Source organism: Barbus barbus (genome assembly GCF_936440315.1).
Source record: "Barbus barbus genome assembly, chromosome: 23".
Classification (NCBI taxonomy): domain Eukaryota; kingdom Metazoa; phylum Chordata; class Actinopteri; order Cypriniformes; family Cyprinidae; genus Barbus; species Barbus barbus.
This window is the reverse complement of record NC_136751.1, coordinates 25,360,097-25,383,619: the sequence shown is the minus strand read 5'-3', so window position 1 is coordinate 25,383,619 and position 23,523 is coordinate 25,360,097. Positions and strand designations below refer to the sequence as shown.

The 23,523-nt window shown below is 36.2% G+C and overlaps 1 protein-coding gene across 1 annotated transcript in view; it reads left to right on the top strand.

The window, feature by feature from the left end:
* LOC306842597 (voltage-dependent calcium channel subunit alpha-2/delta-1-like) overlaps nucleotides 1–23,523 on the top strand; it is a gene marked incomplete at its 3' end in the record, with an annotated part of 99,302 nt that overhangs the window by 4,462 nt on the left and 71,317 nt on the right. The window contains exons 2-3 of the mRNA XM_079373552.1: nucleotides 3,935–4,016; nucleotides 4,220–4,336. Of these exons, the coding sequence (XP_079229678.1) occupies nucleotides 3,935–4,016; nucleotides 4,220–4,336 (199 nt within the window). The remainder of the gene's footprint in view (nucleotides 1–3,934; nucleotides 4,017–4,219; nucleotides 4,337–23,523) is intronic.

The window sequence follows — 23,523 nt, the reverse complement described above, 5'->3', positions numbered from 1 at the left end:
TAGTGGCATTAGAGCTTTGTTTTAATCTGTCCTAACTCACCCAAGTCTAACTGCTACTGGTGCCCCCTTAAAAAATAGTTGCATGGTTGCCTGGTCTAGAACCTTGCATTGTTCCCAGCAGCAACTGTTTAGTGTAAGCTTAGACATAAGTTCTTTAAAAAGAAAAAAGCTTAGAGTCACAGTTCTGTTCCCCTGTCAGATGAGTGCTAATCCTCAGCCTGTAAAGGGATTAAATAGCTTATTATAGAGGAGCACAGGGAAATCTCTGAATGGACCTTGGAAATGGAAGTGAATGAAAGCACACATTCGCTGGAATAAACTCATTATGATCACTAACAAATGACCTTTTTAGCAGAAACCATCTAAAGAACTGTGGCTGTTTCCTTTGACTAGACATTTTATCTTACCTACTGTACTAGATAGATGTATCTTTTAATTCAAGATCATGCTGTTGGATGTACCTTTAAAAGATACATAAACAGTTAGGTAACATTTCACTTGAGGCCTGTATGTATTATACATTATAAAAGTTTTCTTATTGCATTAATTAGGCCTCAAAATGCACCATTGTTTGTTCTCATGAATAATTGCAACATCAATGTTACACCTTTAAAGAGGGAAATGCATTAAAACACATTATAATCAACCAATTGTATGCATAGTAAGAAACCTGCAAGTACTGTAGTATATTTTAGCTGTGATTAAAATTAAGAACTTTCATTATACTTTACACCTGACTAATCCAAGGAAGTCGTGGCCTAATGGTTAGAGAGTCGGACTTGTAATCCAAAGGTTGCGGGTTCGAGTCTCGGGCTGGCAGGAATTGTAGGTGGGGGGAGTGAATGTCCAGCGCTCTCTCCACCCTCAATACCACGACTGAGGTGCCCTTGAGCAAGGCACCGAACCCCCAACTGCTCCCCGGGCGCCGCAGCATAAATGGCTGCCCACTGCTCCGGGTGTGTGTTCATGGTGTGTGTGTGTTCACTGCTGTGTGTGTGCACGTTGGATGGGTTAAATGCAGAGCAGGAATTATGAGTATGGGTCACCATACTTGGCAGTATGTCACTTCACTTCATTAAGACTTTGTTACATGAGTCGTGAGAAACTTTGCTTTTTTTCCACCATAAAACCTGGCAACGTGTGTGGTTGTAAGTTTACTAGGTAGTGTGCAACATCCTGTGAGTGAAGGAGGTCTGACTGGTAATGGCTTATTTACAGGGTGTTTTAAAGAATGTGTGGGACTTTACATTGCTTGAGGCATAGTTGCAAACAGGATATTTTGACTTGGCAGTCTTAGTGCAAAAAAAGTGCTGGTATAACCATATCTGTCCACCTCTGCTTGTTAGAAAGCACCTCAGCCAACAGATTGTCTCATTGCAACCTACATCTGTGCTTCTGTGTTTCCAGCCCCTGAGGAAAAAGCCTATGACAGAAGAATAGAATGAGCACTAGAGGAGAAGAATGGAGGAGCCTATATTAAATTCAGAATTCTTTGCAGCCCATCTATCTTTTTTCACTTCCTTTTTCAAATTCGGTTCTGACCCCAATACAGAGATCACTGGAGGGTTCTATTATCATAGTATTGACGGTCTAGGTTCACAACTTAAACTTGGACGACTGCTGTGGATATGTGTGTTTTTGTTCTTCTGGGAAAGAGAGTAAGACCCTGGCCTTCTCTGGTACCACAAATCCACTACTCAGCTTCTTTTATGTAGACAGCAGACTTTTGGTCTCTCACAAAAATAATACATGAGAGGGCAGAATGCTTTACCGAATATTTCTGTGCTGCATAAGTGAGTGAGAATGTTTAATAATTAAAGATAAGAAATGATTTAATATACACTACATAATGTTTTTGAAAAAGGCTGCTTTACTATGGCTGCAGTTGTTTTATTAAAATACAGTAAAAACAGTATGCTGTGAAATATTATTACAATTTAAACAGTTTTCTATTTTAATATTTTCAAATGTATTTTCCCCCTATTTCTGTGTTGGGAAAGCAGAATTTTCAGCAGCCATTACTCGTCTTTATCCTTCAGAAGTAATTCTAATATGCAGATTTGGTTCTCAAGAAATATTTTTAATTATAATCAATGTTAAAAACAGTTGTGATGCTTAATATTTTTGTGTGACGCATTATTTGTAAATTATAGACATTATTTCATCGTTTTTTTATTTAATTTATTGTTTAAGGAAATTAAAAGTTTTGTTTCGCAAGGACACATTTCCTCAAAAATAAATAAGTAAAAAATAAACAACAAACAAATAAATAAATATTGATAAATAATAACAAAAACTTTTGAACATTTTATATTTTGATAAAATATAAAATGTATATTGAATAAAAAAAAATGAGTGTTTAGCATCACAGTTTGTCAGAATTATAGTTCTTCAGGAGATGATACCTCTAGTTTTCCAATGGACTTCACACTTCGCAAACACCTCCCAAATTTCTCATCGTGGTTTGGGTAATTTTAGATCTGTGATCACAGAGGCCATGAAAGACATGTGACTTCACCCTGATGTCCATGAATTCACTCTTCTTTTCCTCTTGCAGTGTAACATCAAGGAATATCATGAAGAAAGAGAGTCAAAGTGTGGTTGTATAGTAATTATTAATATTAATTAGATGTTATATCTATAGATGCTATAATTAGATGTGGGGGAAGTCGTGGCCTAATGGTTAGAGAGTCGGACTCGTAATCGAAAGGTTGTGGGTTCGAGCCCCCGGCCGGCGGGAATTGTAGGTGGGGGGAGGGAATGTCCAGCGCTCTCTCCACCCTCAATACCACGACTGAGGTGCCCTTGAGCAAGGCACCGAACCCCCAACTGCTCCCCGGGCGCCGCAGCATAAATGGCTGCCCACTGCTCCGGGTGTGTGTTCACGGTGTGTGTGTGTGTGTGTGTGGATTTGTTCACTACTCACTGCTGTGTGTGTGCACTTGGATGGGTTAAAGGCAGAGCACCAATTTTGAGTATGGGTCACCATACTTGACAATAAGTCACGACTTTTTTTTTTTTTTTTAACCATGCGCAGCAGTCATTGGAACTAGTGACTTCTCTGAATTTTGTCGTATTTATGTACAAACATTTTTTTTTTTTTGTATTTATGAACAGTTCTGCAGCCATGCACAGTTTATAAGATTTGCAAGAGGAATTGTAGGTTAAAGATTTTTGTTTGCTTTCTTAAAATATAAATACTTAAAAATATAGAAGAGTAACAGTTTGAGGGATTGTCAGTTTTGTTATTCTGCAGATGCATTTCATTTTGTACATTTGTGCGTTTATGTTTTTATTTTGCATATGTTCGCTGATTGTTTCCAGGTATAGGTGCCGTTTTCACTCATAACTTCTTTGTGTTTGTACGACACTCGTGTTTTCCTGCCCTTCGTCTGCCATGTTTGATATGCCCAGGTTTATTGAGGATTTGTCTTGCTTGATTGATTTTTGTGTTATCTTGATCAAATAAATGAGCCATTTCTTTAGTTCAAACAATCAGGTAGGGTCACACAAACTTCAAAATAAAAGCACAACATTTACAAACCAACAAACGATCCCTAAAGCCATTCTTGAGGTACACGTTTGTGCTCGAAGCCTTTTGTGCTTGCTCTGAAGGACAGGGTTTTTTGTGCCTTCAAGTTATTCATCTTGAGTTCTTGCTTGCAGTGCACTAACTGACTGTTTAGTCGTTTGTAGCTGCTTCGTGCTATTTTTAAAACGTGCATATTAAAAGCACCTGTCATGAGATCACATTTGCTGTAACTCTTCCATACTGCAAATTGTTTTCAATATGACTCACATATGTATCTGTATTCATGACTGTGGCTTAGTTACTTCATAAAGACTTGAATTGTTTTCCATCACATTTTCTGACTTCTCTAGGTATATATTTAGATTGCAACTGTGTATTTAATATGAGTGTTTGTGTTTGCAGGATAAAAGAATGGGTAGATCAGCTGCAGCAGGAGCTGGTTTCTCTAGCAGACACAGCCAGCGCTGGGAATAATCTAAGACAGGTCAGAGGTCCAAAGGCCTTCACACTTTACCATGCACAAACACCCCTGTACATATTGATGTATGTGTATTTTAATGTGTATTCACCCCAACAAATCATAAGCGAAAGTTAAGCCTGCTTAATTATCAAAACAATCATTACCGGTAAACCATCATCTCATTACCAGAGTCCCTAATGAGTGTCTTTTTCTCTCCATTATGGCAGATCTTTATGGATAATCAGAATTATTTCACTGTGAAAACAAATAATGCAGCACAGCTTGTAGAAACAGCGGCACGGAATATAGAAAATTTTTTGAAGAAGCGAGCCGCAGCTCTAGAGGTAAGACCATCCTACTTTTATTTGTTTATGATTGCATAAACATCAAACGATATAAAGTACACATGTATATATGTATATATATATATATATATATATATATATATATATATATATATATATACTGTATATATATATATATATATATATATATATATATATATATATATATATATATATATGTATATGTATATCTAGAACAACAAAATATTCATCACACACATAATTATAATTTGTAGTTTTATATAACAATTTTTTATATATATATATATATATATATATATATAGCTCATGTCAAAAAATGTCATTCATCGTAACACATATATTTACAAATGAAACATGCTTAATGTTATTACATTTTGCATATATTTCTTAAATATATACAGGTATTTCTGTGTATTTATAATATATACATAGTACACACAATATGTGTGTGTGTGTACAATGAATATATACATAGTACACACACATATATTGTGTAAACAAACTTATTTTGGACGTTATTAATAGCGATTAATCGATTTGACAATACTAATTTAAAATAATTCAAATGTGTTAGTTACAATGAATGACATTTTTGTGGTTTTCTCCTGTAAAACATGGTGATAATGTATGATAAACATTATTTTATGCTCAGGAAAAAAAAAATGTATTGGACATATTCTATTGTATGAAAAAAATTAAAGCTGTATTAAACTTTTGTTGTTTTGATGCTTGAAAATACCTTTTCATCTTTGATTCATACACTATATTGCCAAAAGTATTGGGTCACCCCCTTCTAATGAACATGTTTGACTACTTTAGTAATTTCTATGAGTACAAATCTTAATGTTTAAGCATATAATGATATTCTACAGAATTGTGTGCTTCTAATTTTATAGCAACAGTTCGGACAGGACCCTTTTCTATTCTAACATGACAGTGCCTCTGTGTATAAGACACGGTTCAAAAAGACATGATTGATTCAGTCAGTGTGGAAGAACTTGACTGGTCTGCAGAAAGCCAAGTCCTGATCCCAGCTGAACACCTCTGGTGTGACTTTAAATGCAGACCTTGAGCCAAAAACTCATCACCAAACACCAATGACTTGTACTGACACTATAAGGACAAAAGTGTTGGGACACCCCCTTCTTTAGAACAGAAAAAGGCACTAACAAAACTGTGGCAACAAAGATGGAAACATAATTCATGTATTTAAAAATTGTATTTCCATCTCTGCTGCAACAGTTTTGGCCGTGTCTAAAATGACAGCACTCTTATGTACAAGTCATTGGTGTTTGGTGATGAGTTTTTGGCTCAAGGTCTGCATATAAAGTCACACCAGAGGTGATTACAGCAAAATAAAATTGCATCTACCCTCTTGTGTGCTCGTACTGACCTGCATCTGATCTAAGCATCCATGAGAATGTGTGTACATGTGTTTCCGCGCACACGCCAGCTGGCATATTCTTTGGAAAGATGGATGGACGGATGCCAGCGGGTTATAATTGTTATCAGCCTTTGAAAGATTCTGGGTGTCTGCGCCCGCTGCAGATGTGTCGGGCTTTCCCGCTTCACTGATGCCTGTCTGCAGACCTGGAGGGGGTTTGGCATGGCTGCTGTGTTTGTCTACCCGTGGCTCCATTAGCATGCAGAGGAAGTCTCAGTAGTGGTCAAGGCTGTCGGGCGATGATTGTATTAGTTTGTGTGAATAATGTTGTTGTCTTTGCAGGGAGGCAGGAGAGGGAGAGGGATGTTTGGACTGGTCCTTCTCAGCCCATTACTCAGGTGTTCTCTCGTCTTTTAGTGACAGACAGACAGGCCTTTGGGAATTTCCTCGCTCTTTCACTCACATCTGTCTCAATAACACACTCGTGCTCTTGTTTTTCATCCCCCCATCTCTCGGCCTCCCCAGAACACTTAACATTGACTTAAATGTTTCACTAGAATAGATTTAATCTTTTTTTACGATTTGTCACACGATTGTCTTGTGTATATACGGACAGGAAGATTAGAGCGGGACGAAGGAGTGATGGTTTAATTTGAGGTTTTGCAAGACTGGATATTGATTCCTTTTCTTAGAAATGCCACAAGGAAGTCATTTACTAGGACGCTAATGAGGAGATGTTTTGCTGTTTGTGTAAACAGTATTGATTGCTTTTATTCATATTTTTACTTCTTTTTGTGGTGCTATTAAGGTAAAGTGTGAGTATTAAACTTTGGCATGTAACTCATTCTGTTGTTCGTGTTTCGGAAATGTATCGTGTCTCAAATCAGATCTATGCTCTTTCTTTACAGTGGACTATCAAATAAGCAGAAAAATAAATATACAAGTAATACTTTGTTTAGTATTACTTGTATATTTTTATTAATATTTTGAATTAGCTTTTTATTTTTTCAGTTTTGATTAGATGTTTATTAATTTTGTGTGCTTTAAAAATACTATTTTCAGCCGTCATTTAGAATTCATTAGCATTCAGGTTTTTAACCTAGTAGACTATCAAGTAAGCAAAAAACTAAACAAAACAAAAAACTTATAGAACAGTGCTATTTTTGTATTATTTGGATTATACTTATTAATATTTTGAATTAGCTTTTTAATTTTCCGTTTTAATTTGAATGCCATTTATAAATTTTAAAAAAATACTATTTAGGTTTATTTATTTATTTCAATTTATTGCCAGTTTGTAATTGTAGTGCTTCAACTTAAACGTATATTAGTTAAAAAAAAAAAAAATTGTTTAGTTTAATTTAGGTTTTTATTTAATTGTGTATTTTATCTAATATTTGTTTTATTATATTTCTATTTTTATTAGTTTTATTAATTACAATAATAACCGTTCCATAGGCTTACATTGAAGGAGGGTTTTGAGACATCTAAGAAATCTTGTTGCTGTTTTTTTTTTTTTTTGGCTATAATTTTTTGCAATTAACCTTGAACAACTTGACACAATTTTCTGCTTTCCTAATTTAATTTGAGCCTCAAGTGTCTTATTTATTATTATTTTTTTTATAATTATTATTTAATGTTACTCAGAAATGTATGATTACTTTCTGAAAATCTCCCATTGACTGTAGAATGTTTGGTATTGGAAATCTAACTGACAGTGATGACTTTATTATATTTTGCATACTGAATTGTGATTAGTCTTTTGCATCCATTTGCATACCGAATCATGATGTGGCTTTTTTTGCATCTATTTAACCTTCTACTTGCCTTTACAATACAAAGCTGGTGTCAGGCTGTGTACTGATTCTCTTGCACAGCTGACAAGATTCTGAGCTCTGATTCGGCTTTTCATTAACAGAACTAAAGCTTAAAATCTAATCTTGGCTAATACTTTTACACCATTCTTTCTCTGCTTCACAGCCACTGCTATTTCCTTAAGGAAATGCAAATCTTTTTCCGTTTTTTTTCTAGTGATTGATGAAAATTTTAATCGCAGACATAGCTTCCCCTAGAGCGGCCGTCAGCTGACTAAATAAAGGACTGCTTTAGCATCTGTCTCTCTGTTTTTCTCAGCCACTGCACCATTCTGAAAACACAGACACAAACCCTCAGCCTTCTCAGCTCCAACCTCTGTGATCTGCTTTGATGATGCAGATGAAACGTAGCATGGCTTGGTTTCAAGCTTGAGAACGAGTGTTTGTGTGTCACATGTGGTCTGTAGGTTTTTTCCTCATTATGGTGTGTTTTTAATATTTGCAGGTCAACAGCCACTAGAGCTAGCTATGCAGCACGTAAATAAGCCGCAACCTCTCACATCATGTGGCGTGTGTGTATTGTTAGGTTTGTGACTGTTTACCAGTAGGCAGCTTTAACTTTTCTTGGTGTGTGGAGAGCTGGAAGTCTGAGCCGTCGTTAATATCTGTGTATTTATTCAAGGGACTTGTCATTTTGACATGCTTTTGTGAGTGTGTTGATTAGAATAAGAACCCGTGTATGTGTAGATGGCACACAAGCATAAGGCATACAGGGGTCCAAATGTCTGAAACCACATTCAATGTCCAATTTAAACCTGGAAGCAAAGATGTAAGATTTCTAATAATAATAATAATAATTCTTATCATTATTATTATTATTAACTTTTAATATTTTATTATTATTTTGTTAAGCAATAATATATCATCAAAACATCATTTCGCTAATTTTCAGCTGTGACTGTATTTGTATGTGTTTGTGCATGGGTGTAAGTTGATCGATCCAGTGGCCTGGTTTGTCTGAGACAAGTCTGGTCTCAGCCCTGCGTTTGATTCGGTCTGCTTTGACATGCATTGTTAAATAGCCCTCTCCTCCCCTTGATCAGCACCGTATCTGAGATAACCAGCCTCCAGCCGGCCACACTCTTCCTGGGGCATGTTGGTGCTCAGCAGGTCGCTCTCTTAAGTGGCCGTACTGAGCCGCAGGGTCATGTCACACGCTGGGCTCAGGAAGGGTCCTCTCCACCTTCTGTACATCCTATAAATCCCATGACTTCAAATTATTTCAGATGCATTTCACAGACCAGACGTCCCATCATATGTTACTGTTTGTGGCTCGTGCCCAGAGTCCAACATTTCCCAGCTAGTGAAATGTTTACTGCCTAATTAAAAGGCATTTCTTCCATCTGTGGGATGAAGTCTTTTTTTTTTTGGTTGTTTAATTATCTTCTCTAGAATAGTGTATATTTGTCTGCTCGGCCCAGCTAAGTAGATAGTGAAATGTTTACTGCCTAATTGACTTGCATTTCCTCAATCTGTAGCGGGGGCTGTTCCGATTTTCACAGTTCTGTCCATATTTTCCTGTTAAGGGATCTCAGAGGAGACAATGTTGAATATCACACTGAGACCAAGCAGTGTTACTGTGGAAATGATTGCTTCTAGGCATGGCACTCCAGTAAATATGCATTTTGTCATGCAGTGGAAGTTGTAATTTTTCACCTAATTGTTATCTACAGAAAATCATAGTGAATAATTCACCCCCTTCATGTTCCTATTAATAATAGATGTGAGGCGTTTGTTTGAGAATAGCTAGATCATTGCTATCCACGTGCAATAGGAGAGGATTGTGAGAGGGAGATGGATAGCTAGATCAGAGAATTTCGTCTCATAGAATCATTCAATGTTCAGTCGATTTGATGTGTGTGTAGTATGTATATATGTGTGTGTGTGTGTGTGTGTGTGTGTGTATTTATATATATATATATATATAAGTGCTGTCAAATGATCATGATTAATCGCATCCAAAAGAACAGTTTTTGTTTACATAATATATGTGTGTGTACTGTGTATATTTATTATGTATATATAAATACACACACGCATGTATGTATTTCAGACAAATATATTAAGTTTATACATTAAATATTTTTATAATATAAATTATATTAATGTAAATATAGACATGTAAATATTTTCAAAATATACACTGTATGTGTGTGTATTTATATATACAAAATAAATATACACAGTACACACACGTATATTATGTAAAGAAAAACTGTTATTTGCGATTAATCGCACAAATATATGTGTATATATATATATATATATATATATATATATATATATATATATATATATATATATATATGTATATATATATATCACGGTGTGCACACGAGGAGGATACAGGAACACGCAGACGAGGATGTAACTCAAAATACAGTCTTTATTGACTCCAAACAAGGCAAGGCAAGACAAGGCAAGGTTGACACAGACAGGAACACCAGGAAGTAACGAGTAGACCAGACCAAATCAAACTGAATAGACGGGACTATAAATACACAGGATAATCATAGATAATGAGACAAACACAGCTGGACAAGAATTAACTAATAATCACACTAAACAAGGACCAAAGACAGGAAACAAACCAAATAAGGACACAAGAGGCAGGGAACACGACACACACTACAGAGGACTGACATATATATATACACGTATATTATATATATATATATATATATATATAAATTTAAAAAAGTAAAATATCTACCCTGGTTTATGAATCATACTCGGTTCTTGACCCATTTAATCTTATTGAGATTATTACAGTGCCAGCGGTGACATCCAAGTGGTGTGGCCTTTGTCCTCCAGCTGTTTTCTTGGTGTTTATTAAGCCTGGCTGTGTTATTTCTGTTTGATAATGGGAGCTGGGTTGTGGATCTTCTCAAAAACTGAATTATTAATGTATTTTTGTGTGTGGCTATTTGTAAGAGCCATGTGAAAAGGAATTAAGAGCTGAATAATTTATATTAAATCACCTTCATGTGTGTATGTGGAGAGAATAGTACATGCTGGATTGAAGAGAGTAATTAGTCATTTAGAGTGGGCTTGGGGCAAAACTATTGTCTCTTTACATTCTATCTTCCTTCCTTGCGGTCTTCGTTTGACACTTGAAATGATTTCTCTGTCCCGTGTGCATACATCCCAGACTGCCTGTTCTCTGCTATGTCAGATCATTAAGCACAGCTAAAGTGGGATCCTTCTGACACCGTCTCAAATTGGGATCCCCCACCTCAAGGTGAAATATGTCCTTTCGTATAGACAAATGGCATGAAGTCCACCCCAGAGGAGACTTTTATTGCTCAAAGGTTGCTCTTTCTGCTCAGATGACTTAAAGTCAGCATTAAATCAAAATTTATGTTACTTTTTTGGCACATGTTCCTGGTCTTATTGTGCATAATTCAACAGCTTGCATTATTCTAAATAAACAAAAAAATATATTTTTTTGTGATCTTTATCAAAGTAATATTTTGCTCTGCCTCTGAAACAACTTTTTCGGCTGACATAACGTATTGGATATTGTTAACCAATGAATACAAAAAATAAAACTAGTATTGAAATACTCCCATATTCAACGAGAAAAAACTAAAGTAGGGAAGGACTTACTTTTGCAGCTGGTAGGATGGTGAAAATTGGAAGTAATACGGGTTGCGAATGCCATTTATGACCCTGGACCACAAAACCAGTCTTAAGTAGCACGGGTATATGTGTAGCAATAGCCAAAAATGCATTGTATGGGTCAAAATTTTTATTTTATTCCAAAAATCATTAGGATATTTAGTAAAGATCATGTTCCATGAAGATATTTTGTAAATTACCTACTGTAAATGTATCAAAACATCATTTTTGATTAGTAATATGCATTAATTTGGACAACTTTAAAGGCGATTTTCTCAATATTTTGATTTCTTTGCACACTCAGATTCCAGATTTTCAAATAGTTGTTTCTCAGCCAAATATTGTCCTATCTTAACAAAGCTTATGTGTTCAGCTTTCAGATGATGTATAAATCTCAATTTCGAAAAATTGACACTTAAGAATGCTTTTGTGGTCCAGGGTCACATTTCATGTTGGTCATTCTCGGATACAATACCATTCAAATGTTTAGAGTCAGTAAGGAATATGTGTTTTTTGTGTATTTTTTTTTTAAAGAAGAGGCTTATGTTTAATACAACTGCCTTTATTTGAACAAAAATAATGCAAAATACATAAATATAATTACAATTTAAAATAGCTGTTTTATATTTGAACACATTTTAAAATGTAATTCATTCCTGTCAAGGAAAAGCTGAATTTTCAGCATCATTACTCCACTCTTCAGTGTCACATGCTCCTACAGAAATCATTCTAATATGCTGATCTGGTGCTTTAAAAATATTTCTTATTATTCTTTGAACAAAGTTTGAAAAACATCATCTATTTAAAATATTTAGCAGTATTATAATTGCCTTTACTCTCATTGACAATCAAATTAATGCAAGTGTAAAAGTAGAAAAAAAAAAAATTCTATTCACTCCAAACTTTTAAATGGTATTTTATGTTTCTAGTTACGGTGACGCATTGCTGCTGCAGACATTTTTCCTTGTTTCTCCTAAAATTTCTTTGGAGAAATCAAAATAGACAACTTGAAAAAAGTTCAAATTGAAATATTTATTATGACTTTTGATTGTTGACTTTTTTGATTGTAGAGAAATCTGTGACATTGAGATATCTTCAAAACTCTAGAGGAGAGTTAGAGGAGAGGTTTTTTTTTTCTTTTTAGACTCCATTTGATCTCCTGTCTGTGTAATTGCTTTCTAGAAGAAACAATAGAGTTATGTGATCTGATTTTTCTTCCTTAGGAGAGCTCAAGATGAGAAAATATCCATCAAACACTGCATATGTGTGCTCTCCAACATAAATCTGGACATTTTCACACATATCTACCAGACTGCGATATCGGTTATGTAATCTAATGTCTATCAGACGCTGCTTATCTGGTGTCATTGGCTCTATTTTCATTGGCGTTATATACAGAAGTCGTATCGTGTCTCGGTTTATTGGTGTTTCATCTTGTTATGAGTGTGTGCGAGTGTGTGGGACATCAGCTTGCATCTTTGTATGTGTGTGTGTGTGTGTTTGGCTTGTAATGAGTGTGCTTGATTACTGAATCCGTGTGTCTAGAGCAGATGCTGCCTTTCGTCCTCCTGTGAATATCCTCACATCAAACGAGAGCAGCCCAGAGGAACTTTCACTCGCATTACACACACGTAATCAACCGTCGTAGCAACACGGCCGACACGGAATGCAGTCTAGAACTGCACAGGATGCTATAACGCAGCATAGCGGGACATAACGTGGCACAGCTCGGTGAAATGTGCTGTACAGGCAGATGGGGTTATCTTGAAACAATCACGTTCTGATGTCTGCGCAAGAGACCAGCAGTTTCATATCAAAGCACGCTGTGTACAGAGGATTTTTAATAAGCCCAGACGGCTCAGTGACATCTGCGTTATATTTTGTTGGTTATTTTTCTTCGTTCTCTAATGGAGTTATTAATTCACAGCTCAGATTCTCATTTAATTGACATGTTATCAGGCTTGGAATGCATATTTATGCTGTTTATGGAAGGAATGATGCTTGTGTAAAGGATTTCAAACTGCTATCCACATGCAAACAGGGATTTAAAGATGGTGTGTGGATGTGTGTGTGTGTGTTCCTATCACATCTTAACAGTTCATGCAAAAATTTTAATTGCTATAATTTACTCACCCTCATGTTATATATGGGAGAAGATTATTTCATAAAATAGTATGACTTTTAGTTATTTTGGGATGTTTGGACAGCTCTTGCACCCCGTTAGTTTTCATTTTAGTGCATTTTTTTGCTAAATTTCTAAATGGGTTGCACTGAACATGCATGAATGATTCCTTTAAAATGCAGATGAATGAATCATCCAAGAATTGGAAAAAAAAGTATACGCTACTATCCAAAACGTAAAAATTAATTAATTATGAACTTAAGTATTATTAACAATTATTAATTATTAATTAATAATTAACGATTATTAATTATTGCTTAATTATGTTTAGCATCCTTCGATGAAAAGCACGATATATATATATATATATATATGTATGTGTGTGTGTGTGTGTGTATATATATATATATATACTTTCACAATTTACTGTTTGCACAATTTACTGTTGCTGTATTTTTGATCAAATATATGCAATCTTGGTGAGCATAAGAGACAAATCTTGGAAACCCAAACTTTTAAACGCTTTTGAGCAGCTGCACATTGAGAATCAATTATTCAAATTAATGCAATTGAACTAAGACCAATTGGAAGCTGGCAAGCTCATAGTAGTGTCATTGTTAGGTAGATTTTAATTGTCCGTATGACAAAATTACTTTAAATATCCACCGTTTACACTTTTCAGGGAGGTTAGTATAAATAGCTTACAGTATAGTCGTCTCTGCACATAACATCGCTATGGGAGAAATTATATCGCAATTTATTTCATTGTAAAAATCACACACTTCACTTTTAATGCTTGCTATTCAATTATTTAAATGATCCCTCAGTAGCGATCATTGAATGGACTGTGAAATTCTGTATTGGGGTCACTTTGTCATGGTTTGTCTGAGCTGTAATTATAGTGTTGTGTCTGAGTGAGAGTATGTGGGTGGTCGTGTGTGTGGTGTTTTGCAATCATGAGATAAATGAGTACACATTCGCGTCACAGAGTAATAACCATCGGTGGTGGCTCATCTTTATTGTCCCCAGCAGTGTGTGCTGGCCTTTGTGAAAGGCCACTGGAAAGAGGGAATCTATCCCTAGAGCTCAGTTAGGCCACAGACAGCCCCATAAATCCTCTACTCTAATACTCCCAGATTCGCCTCTATTGGCCAATGCACCAAATTGGATGCTTTGCATTCTCAGCCTGCTTCACTTGAGACACATGCTGTCAGGAATCTGAACCACCGACACCCGTTCTGTCTTTCTTTCTGTGATTCTTATTCGTTTGTTATCTCAGCCCCTTCTGTTCTCGTCCTGATGCATGGTTGGATGCACTCATAGATACCAAGGAAGAAATTATGTCAGAAAATTATAGAAAAAATGAAATAAAAAACAGAAAATATAGACAGAATGTGGATGGTTTTATAAAATTAATGTGGCTCACATGAGCTCACATTATTTGGTTTATAATGAGAATTGTTTACATTAAAATCTGACTTTTTCTCTAAATTTTATTTATTTGGTAGGCGGTGTTTGTCAGGATTGTGGACTGTTTTGTGTGTGTTTTGCTCCCCATGTGTTCCCTGTGACCCAGTTTTTTTCATGTTGATTGTGTTAATTTGACTCCAGGTGTGTCTCGTTCCTCCCTGATTGTCCTGTGTATTTAGATCTTGTCCATTCACTTAGTGTTTGTCGGTTCTGAACGTCTTTCCATGTGTTCCTGTGTCTCCTACGTGTGTGGACTATTAAAGACCGTGTTTTTGAAGTACTCCTTTCTCCCTGGTGAAGTGTGACAGAAGAACCAACCAAAAACAGTTACCTCTGCGTCTACCCTGTGTTTTGTTTCCCGTTTTCTACCAGTGTTTTTGTTTCTGTTGTGTGCCCCATGGATCCCCTCGTCCGGCCCGAATTTCTCTTCCTCCTGCTGGAGCAGGGGGAGCGTTCGCTCGAGGACCATACCAGACTGTTTCTGGCCCTCACGGAACTCACCAGCTACCCGGACGACTGCGCGTTCTATGACGCAAGCCTGAACGCCGCATGCAGAGCGCTGTCGTCTGAAGATGGTCCTCGAGCAGAATTCACTGCCTTCGTGGAGTGGACTCGCCAGATCCACTCCAGACCCAGAGCCCAGCGCACCATCTCCCCGCGGCGCATCAGCCCGAACCTACCGATGACGGAGAGCCATTTCCCGCTACGATCAGTGAGTCAGTGCAAAGCTGAGCGGAGGATCGCCCCAGAAGTTGAGCCCAACCCGTCAGACCAGGTGCGAGAGCAGTGCCCACCACGAGGGAGCCAGCCGTTGGATGGTGTGAGCGCGGAGTGGAGCGCCGCCCCCTGCACCGCAGCTGAGGGTGAGCTGAAGATACATCTGGGACTGGGACTGCTGGACAGGGAGGGGGCGTCAGATCCTCCAGTGCACACTCCTCGCATGTGCCCTCCAGTGCCCGCTCCTCGAACGTGCACTCCAGAGCCCACTCCTCGAAAATGCCCGCCCTCCCACCCACCCACTCCTGCCTCCTCCACCGCTGTCGTCTGGCAGCCCCCCCGCTCGCCCTCAGCCCCCTATCTGTACAGTGCAAACTCCGTGGGTCTGCCATCCTCCAGCGTTGCCGGGCTGGAGTGTCCCTCACCTACGCTTCGGCCCGTAGACCCAGTGGCTCCACCTCAACTCCTAGCTCCCTCGCCTCCACCATCATCCATCGATCCTCCAGCTCCACCGGGCTCCCTCGTCCCTCTGGCTGCGCCTTGGTCGGGCGTCGACCCGCCATCGCCTCGGGACTCCTCTCCTCTGACTGCGCCTCGTCGCTCCGTCCCACCGGCTCCATTGTGCTCCTTCCTCCCTTCAGCTCCGCCTGGGTCCTCAGTCGCTCCGGCTCCGCTGCTGATCTCTGGACTTCCGGCTCCGCCTCGGTCGCCAGAGCCCTCCTGGCCCCCCGGATCCTCAGCATCCCTCTTGCTCGTTGGCTCTCCATCTCTGCCTTGGGCTCCTCCACCACCTGCTCCACACCGTGAATACACACCCGGAGCAGTGGGCAGCCATTTTATGCTGCAGCGCCCGGGGAGCAGTTGGGGGTTCGGTGCCTTGCTCAAGGGCACCTCAGTCGTGGTATTGAGGGTGGAGAGAGCGCTGGACATTCACTCCCCCCACCTACAATCACTGCCGGCCCGAGACTCGAACCCACAACCTTTGGATTACAAGTCCGACTCTCTAACCATTAGGCCACAACTTCCCCGAGGGCGTTTTGTGTGTGTTTTGCTCCACATGTGTTCCCTGTGACCCAGTTTTCCCCTCATGTTGATTGTGTTAATTTGATAGGTGTGTCTCGTTCGTGTGTCTTGATTTAAAGTATCAAGTCTTGCTCCTCAAATAAATATACCTATTTTTAAGAATATGTGTATATGTTTGATTATTAATTTATTTTTTTATTTGTTTAAAAAAATAGATTGGTCTAGGTTGTTTATTATACTGATTATGAACATTATTTCTCATTATATTTCATTCTCTTTTTATGTTCACTAAATCAAATTTTATATATATTTTTTTTCCATTCCTCTTCCAAAACACAGCAGGTCTATTTCCTTTTCTCTGCATTACTAGTTGAATATTGCCAAAGATTAAATCAAAATCTGACTGTTTTATTTATTTATTTTGTCAGAGTTTTACATGGCTTAATATCTCTGGTTGTAAATTAGTGTGTGGTGTCACAGGATGCAGACTGTTGTAAATGGCTCATTGATTTTTTTGGCAAGTTGGACTCGAGGGACGTATCTGTCTCTTTGCTCTAGCCTATCGGCTTCTTCGTTAGCGAGGGGCTGTCGATAACGGCATGTGTGTGAAGGTAGCCAGAGGCCCGCTGATGAGGGCAGGGCAAGAGCAATGGATGCTCGGCACACTCTGTTTGCTACCGAGACACAGCTGTCTGAGTGCCTCTACATCCATATGCATCAAACGCTTCTCACCGAATATCACAGAACAGATACGATTACGCTGCATGGCATTGAGAACATGGGAAATGAACTGTGCACTATATAGCTCCTGGGAAACTTTTCAGAAAATGAAAAGCATGAATTGTGTGTCCTTGAAACAGTGTTTTTTGTGAACTTTTAGTGTTAATCGTGACATACACCCACAATAGAACTGATGTTGTACAATTTAGGATTATTTTAACATTACAGACAATATTAGGTAGCATTTAAAACACACTGAACTTCCATAATGTGTCCCCCACCTTAAGTAATGTAAGGTAGAACTTGTATCCATCAGGATTTGATTGGATTGTGAAATATGGGCCATGATGTCTTTGGTTTAATGATATGGCGACACTTTACAATAATTCAGTTTCTGTTAACATTAATTAATTCATTTGGTACCATGAACTAACAAATAAATAGATATTTTTCTATTTTTCTAAGTTTGTTAATGTATAAATATGCCTCTGTAATCTGTACATTAGCAAATCATATTTGTTCAACTTGTGTTAATGGTAATTTAATGATTATAATTGATATTATTGAAATTAATAAATCCCCCAGTGGTTCCCCAGGTCCAAGCCACTAATCCTTGCAATAAAATTGCAATCAAACAAATTACCTGCAAAATACTGGATGATAATAATAAAAATAAAAAATAAAATAAAAAAATACATATGTTCTGAAATATGAGAAACTTAGGGTAAGTAGAGGAACACACCTATTAATAAAATATTAATAAATGATATGACACTTTATAAGTGTCGTTCATTGTTGGTTCATGGTTCCTAATCACTGAAAAAGTGTAGAAACAATTTTCACTTTGTATTATTATTTGTATTATTATAATAATAATTATATTATATATTATTATTATAATAATAATAATATAATAATTATTTGTATCATTATTTGTTTTGTATTATTTAGTTTACTAGAAATTTCTAAGCAAATAGCGCATTGAATTAAGCATGCCATTTTGATGTAGAAAGACTGAAATAGTACTTTCTTCTACAATATACTCCAATAAACGTCTGAAAAAAATCATTTGTATGTATTAACAAATTGAACCTTGTTGCACCTTAATTATACCTTAAAGTGTCACCAGTTATTTTTCTCAACCACGTGGCCCTATGAATATTATGTGTTTGAAAATTTGGATTTGTTATGATTTAAAAAATTCAGATTTGGAGTTTTGTGAAAAGAATTGTAAAAAAGAAAGAAAGCTATATTTTAGGGTAACAGACTTATACTAGAAGGTAGGTTGATCAAATATCAACCTAAAAATTGTATAATAGTAAGATATAACCTGTTAGCCAGACACTTTCAAAAAGTGAATAAACTTGAAAATGGAAAATGAAATAGCTGGTTTGGTCAAATTGCACTGAGCTTTCTGACCTGAATTGCACGTTTGCCATGTCTATGTCATTATTGGCCAAGGGGTTTCTCCAATCAGGCGTCCCACTAAACCATCTACCTAATGCTGGCTGCCGTGTTTAACGATTGTGCCCCTTAAATAATGGAACTGGATGCAATGTGCGGAGGTAATTGGATCGTTCCTCTGAGCTCCTCTGGGGGAAAGAAAAAGCAGTGTTGAGATCCAGTCATGAATGCAACATTGTTGTCAGCCTGAATATCCCTGGGGAGAATCACATTATTAAAGACACCTTTCTACCGCCTTCCATCACCATAATCACCCGCTGCCGCTGGATTGCCAGGTTATTTGAATATCCCATTTGCAATTTGTAAGGAATTTTTTTGTTGACAGTAGTGGATAATCCTATTGTAACACTTGGGCTGCTTTTGCCCAAATCAGTGTTAATCCAGCACGCACACAGAATCCATATAAGACTTCAAAAAGCAGTCTTATTAAATTAACATGATACAATGACATGGAAAAGTTATTCAAACTGATGCGATGATATTGTGCTGTTTGTGTGGTTGCCAAGTGTTCTGAGGAGGGTTTGCTGATTTATTTATTTATTTATTTATTAATTGTTTTGCATTTCATTTTCAATTTAGTTTTTGTTAGTTTAAATAAGAAAACAAATGTTTGTTTGTTTGTTTATTTGTTTGTTTTGTTTTTAGACTAATTTAATTCACACTTTTAAGATGAATTACTAAATCCAGCATTGATTAAAAATGTGCGAAGAATTTCTGTTCTTTACGTATTTATTTATTTTATTGAAAATCTTAATTTTGCAAGTGTTTTTACTGATAGTTATTGATTATCATTATTATCATCATAAGTATTAATGAAAACAATAATGCTTATAATAATAATAATAATAATTATTATTATTATTAATAATAATAATAATAATAAGAAGAATATTGTTGTACTATAATAAAAAGTTATTAATAAAAACGAATAAAACAACAATTAATACTAGTAGTAATAATAATAATAATAGTAATAATAATTACTACTACTAATAATAATAATTGTATTAACCAAGTTTAATTAAATAAAAACAATAATGCATTTTTGTAATAATAATAAAAATAATAATAGCATTTTAAAAATTTAATTAAATATGTACCAACTGAAGCTATTTTCTGTACTTTATTTATTTATTTTCTTAATTTAGCCAGAGTTTTTTACTTATAGTCATAGTTATTGATTATTATTATTAATAATAATATAATGAAAACAACGGTGCATTTTAATATTATTATTATTATTAATAATAATAATATTATATTATAATAAATAATTATTAATATCTAATAAAACAACAAAAATTTGTAATACTACTACTACAAATAATAATAATAATAATAATTTTATTAAACAAAATCACTAATGCTTTTTTTATAATAATAGTAATAACATATTATTAATAATATTATATATTTAAATAAAAACATTGTATTATAGTTTGTGTTGTTTATTTATGAGTTTTCTTTTTCCATCACCTTACTGACTTTATTGCACTTGAATGTCATTGCCTAAACGTCTACCCAGGCATGGCAGTGCTCCATATTAGTGTGAGGGTTTGCCGCTGCAGTCCATCATCACAGGGCAGAGGACATCTTCATCTGTGAATAGACGCGCACATCAGATCTTGAATCATTTATGAAGCTCGCCACTGCCCAGGAGAGCAGCACCAAACAGGATTTATGACCGACTGCCGTAACTCAATGACGACGCTCAGCCAAAGTCTCCCATTAGAAAGCAATATACCTCCGGCCTTGCTTAGTTTATAGCCTGTGTCACTTCACAGTCTGTCTGGGCCTTTGTCCTGGAATAATGGACCAACTGTACTGTAAGGTGCATTCAGGTGACAGGAAGGTGAATTTTAGATTGTTTCTCGAGCATCTTATCGGGATGAGCTGATGAGAAAGCATCGTCTTTGTTGCTGGTTTTCGGGATCAGTACAGAATAAATGAGGCTGCCAGTTGCGCGGAGTGTTTGTGCAGCAGGTAGCTTTGCTTTCTGGAAGCAAATGAGAGGCTTAATGCAAATTGAGAAAAAGATGAATGTGCCCATGTAAGCTCAGGCCTCTGAGTGTCATTTGTTCTTTTGTCTTGTGTTTTAATGGCTAGAATAATCCAGGATTGATGGGAGTGATATTATAGCAGCGGTGAGTTCCCTCTCTCTCTCTCTCTCATCACTCATTCAGAGATGTATTTGTTTCACCTTTATGCGATGCTGTGGTTTACAGTCCCGTCAAAATCCCTTTATTTCAAATGGACAGGACCCGAGTTAGCCATCTCTGTTTTAGCATGAGGAAAGATCAGCCTAAATCGTAAGTGGCAAACAAGTTTGAAAGGCGTGTTTGGCTTGTTATTCCCTGTTGTTAGTGTTTCACAGCACCACTGTACTAAAATACCATATTCTTATTTTGATTCTTTTCCTACTTTCATTTTTGCAATTAATTTACCATTTAATGTACTCAAACTGAAGTAATCTTAGTTGTGCGACAACTTAAAATAGATAGACAGATATATCGGCCTAGTAAATGAATCATTACATCCCCTGTGTTAGTTTAACCCTACAATTGTTATTCTAGTATTATTTGTGTTCAGTAATATTTTGAAATTAGCTTTTATATTTTCAGTGCTTATTTTCAATTTTGTTTGTTTTAGTAATTATGTGATTTTATCTTATTCTAGTAATTTATTACTTTGGTTATTTAGTAATTTTAGTAAATTTCGTAATTGTAGTACTTATTTTATTTATTTGCCAAGGCAACATTTCATTCTTTCTTTATTTCTTATTAAATTATTTATTATAAATTATTATTAATTTAATTTAGTATTATTATTAAAACATACTTTTTTAAAGAATATTTAACAGAGAAATTACTTACCATATATATATATATATATATATATATATATATATATATATATATATATATAATTATTATTATTATTTTTTTTTTTTGTAAAATGTAAATACACAACACTGTATTTCTGGAAAGAAAAAAAAAATATTTTTTTTTTATAAAAGCAAATAATCAGAGATGCTTTTGATTATTAAAATTAATGAAATCATTCAAATGGAATCCAGAAAATGAATGGAACACACATAATTTGATTAAAATAAAACTTAATTTGAAAATAAATAAATAAATAGTAGAGTATAGTATTTTCATAGAGCTTTGAAAATGTAATTTTTGTTCAACTTTTATTAATATTTAGACTTTATTATCATATTTAAGATTTCAAAATTTCAAAGATTTCAAGTAAAAAAGATTTTCAACTTCTTCCCTGCTATCGAGATACTGTTATTAGCACTGGTCTTTGAAAAAACACATTTTGGAAGAAATATGAAACATTGTACATTTGTGATTGACACTTAAGGAATGTCATTTCATTTTAAAGTCTAATTAGTGATGATGATGCTGTTATAATATTTGCATACTCAAATTGCTGTTTGTTTACCCAAGTAGCCTACTGTATATTACAAACTACTGCTAATCTGTCTTTCTTCTGCATTTTGTCACGGTGCACACACGAGGAAGGACACAGGAACACGAAGACGAGGATGTAACTTCAAATAATAGTCTTTACTGATAACATCAAGGCAGGGCAAGACACAGACAGGAACACCGGGGAGTAACGAGTAGACCAGACGAAATCAAGCTCAACAGACAGGACTATTATACAAGGGATAATCATAGATAACGAGACGAACACGGCTGGACAAGAATGAACTAATGATTACATATAACAAGGACAGGAAACAAACCAAATATGGACACAAGAGGCGGGAACACATGACACACACGACAGAGGACTGACAATTTAGGTTTACTTTGAAGTTTTTAACTATCCTTATACCTAAAAATTTACCCTATAGTTTTTCTGCCCTGCATGCGCTGGTGTTGTCTTCTTGAAATGCATGTCTAGTTTTCATATGCGACCATTTTTAAAAGACTTCAAAGACAGGAAACCAAATACTCCAAAAAAGAGAGAGAGAATTTAATTAAATTCTTCAGAAGAAGGCTGTGAACAAAACTTGCTGCTTTCAAGGGTGATTTGAGGGTGGTTGCTAAGGTGCTCTCAGTGGTTGTTAGTGTGTTGCTATGATGTTGCTAGGGTGTTTGAGGTGGTTACTTACTGGCTCAAGTTAAAAGAGTCTACCATCAAGTCTTTGATATTCTGGTCTCTAGACATGGCTCAGGTCCCTCCTTCAATGCAAGTCAGAGGGATTTTTCACCTCTTTTATCTTCTTCCAATTGGAAACCATAACCAGTCTAACATCACACCTCTACTTAAAGGGATTGTTCACCCAAAAATGAATTATGTCATCATTTGCTCACAGAATTCATTTTTGGGTTAACAATCCCTTTAAGCCACATGATTTGAGGTATCATGCATATCTATAACACAAATGTTCCACACATTTTATAACATTATCACTGAGTTTTACCCTATCGGGACATTGTATGCATGCAGTTTTTAATATGAGATTCACAAGCCATTCCAGTGAGCACTTTTTGACACTATCCACTTTTTTCCTCCTCTCTCTCTCTCGCTCTCTCTCTCTCCGGTCTGGCGAGATTAAAGTGGAGTAAAGGTATTGATGGACCTCCTGTGAGGTTATTGACTTACTCCACTGTGGTTACTGTAATCAGCTTGATGAATTGGAGGCGAGTGAAGTAGCAGCGGATGAAGTTATTTATGGGAGTTATTTAGCGGATGTAGTTTATTACTGGGACTGTCGGTTCTCAACACACCTACACACAAAGGTCATGATTTACAGAACGCATTAGTTCTTGTAACACTTTGTGCCACTTTA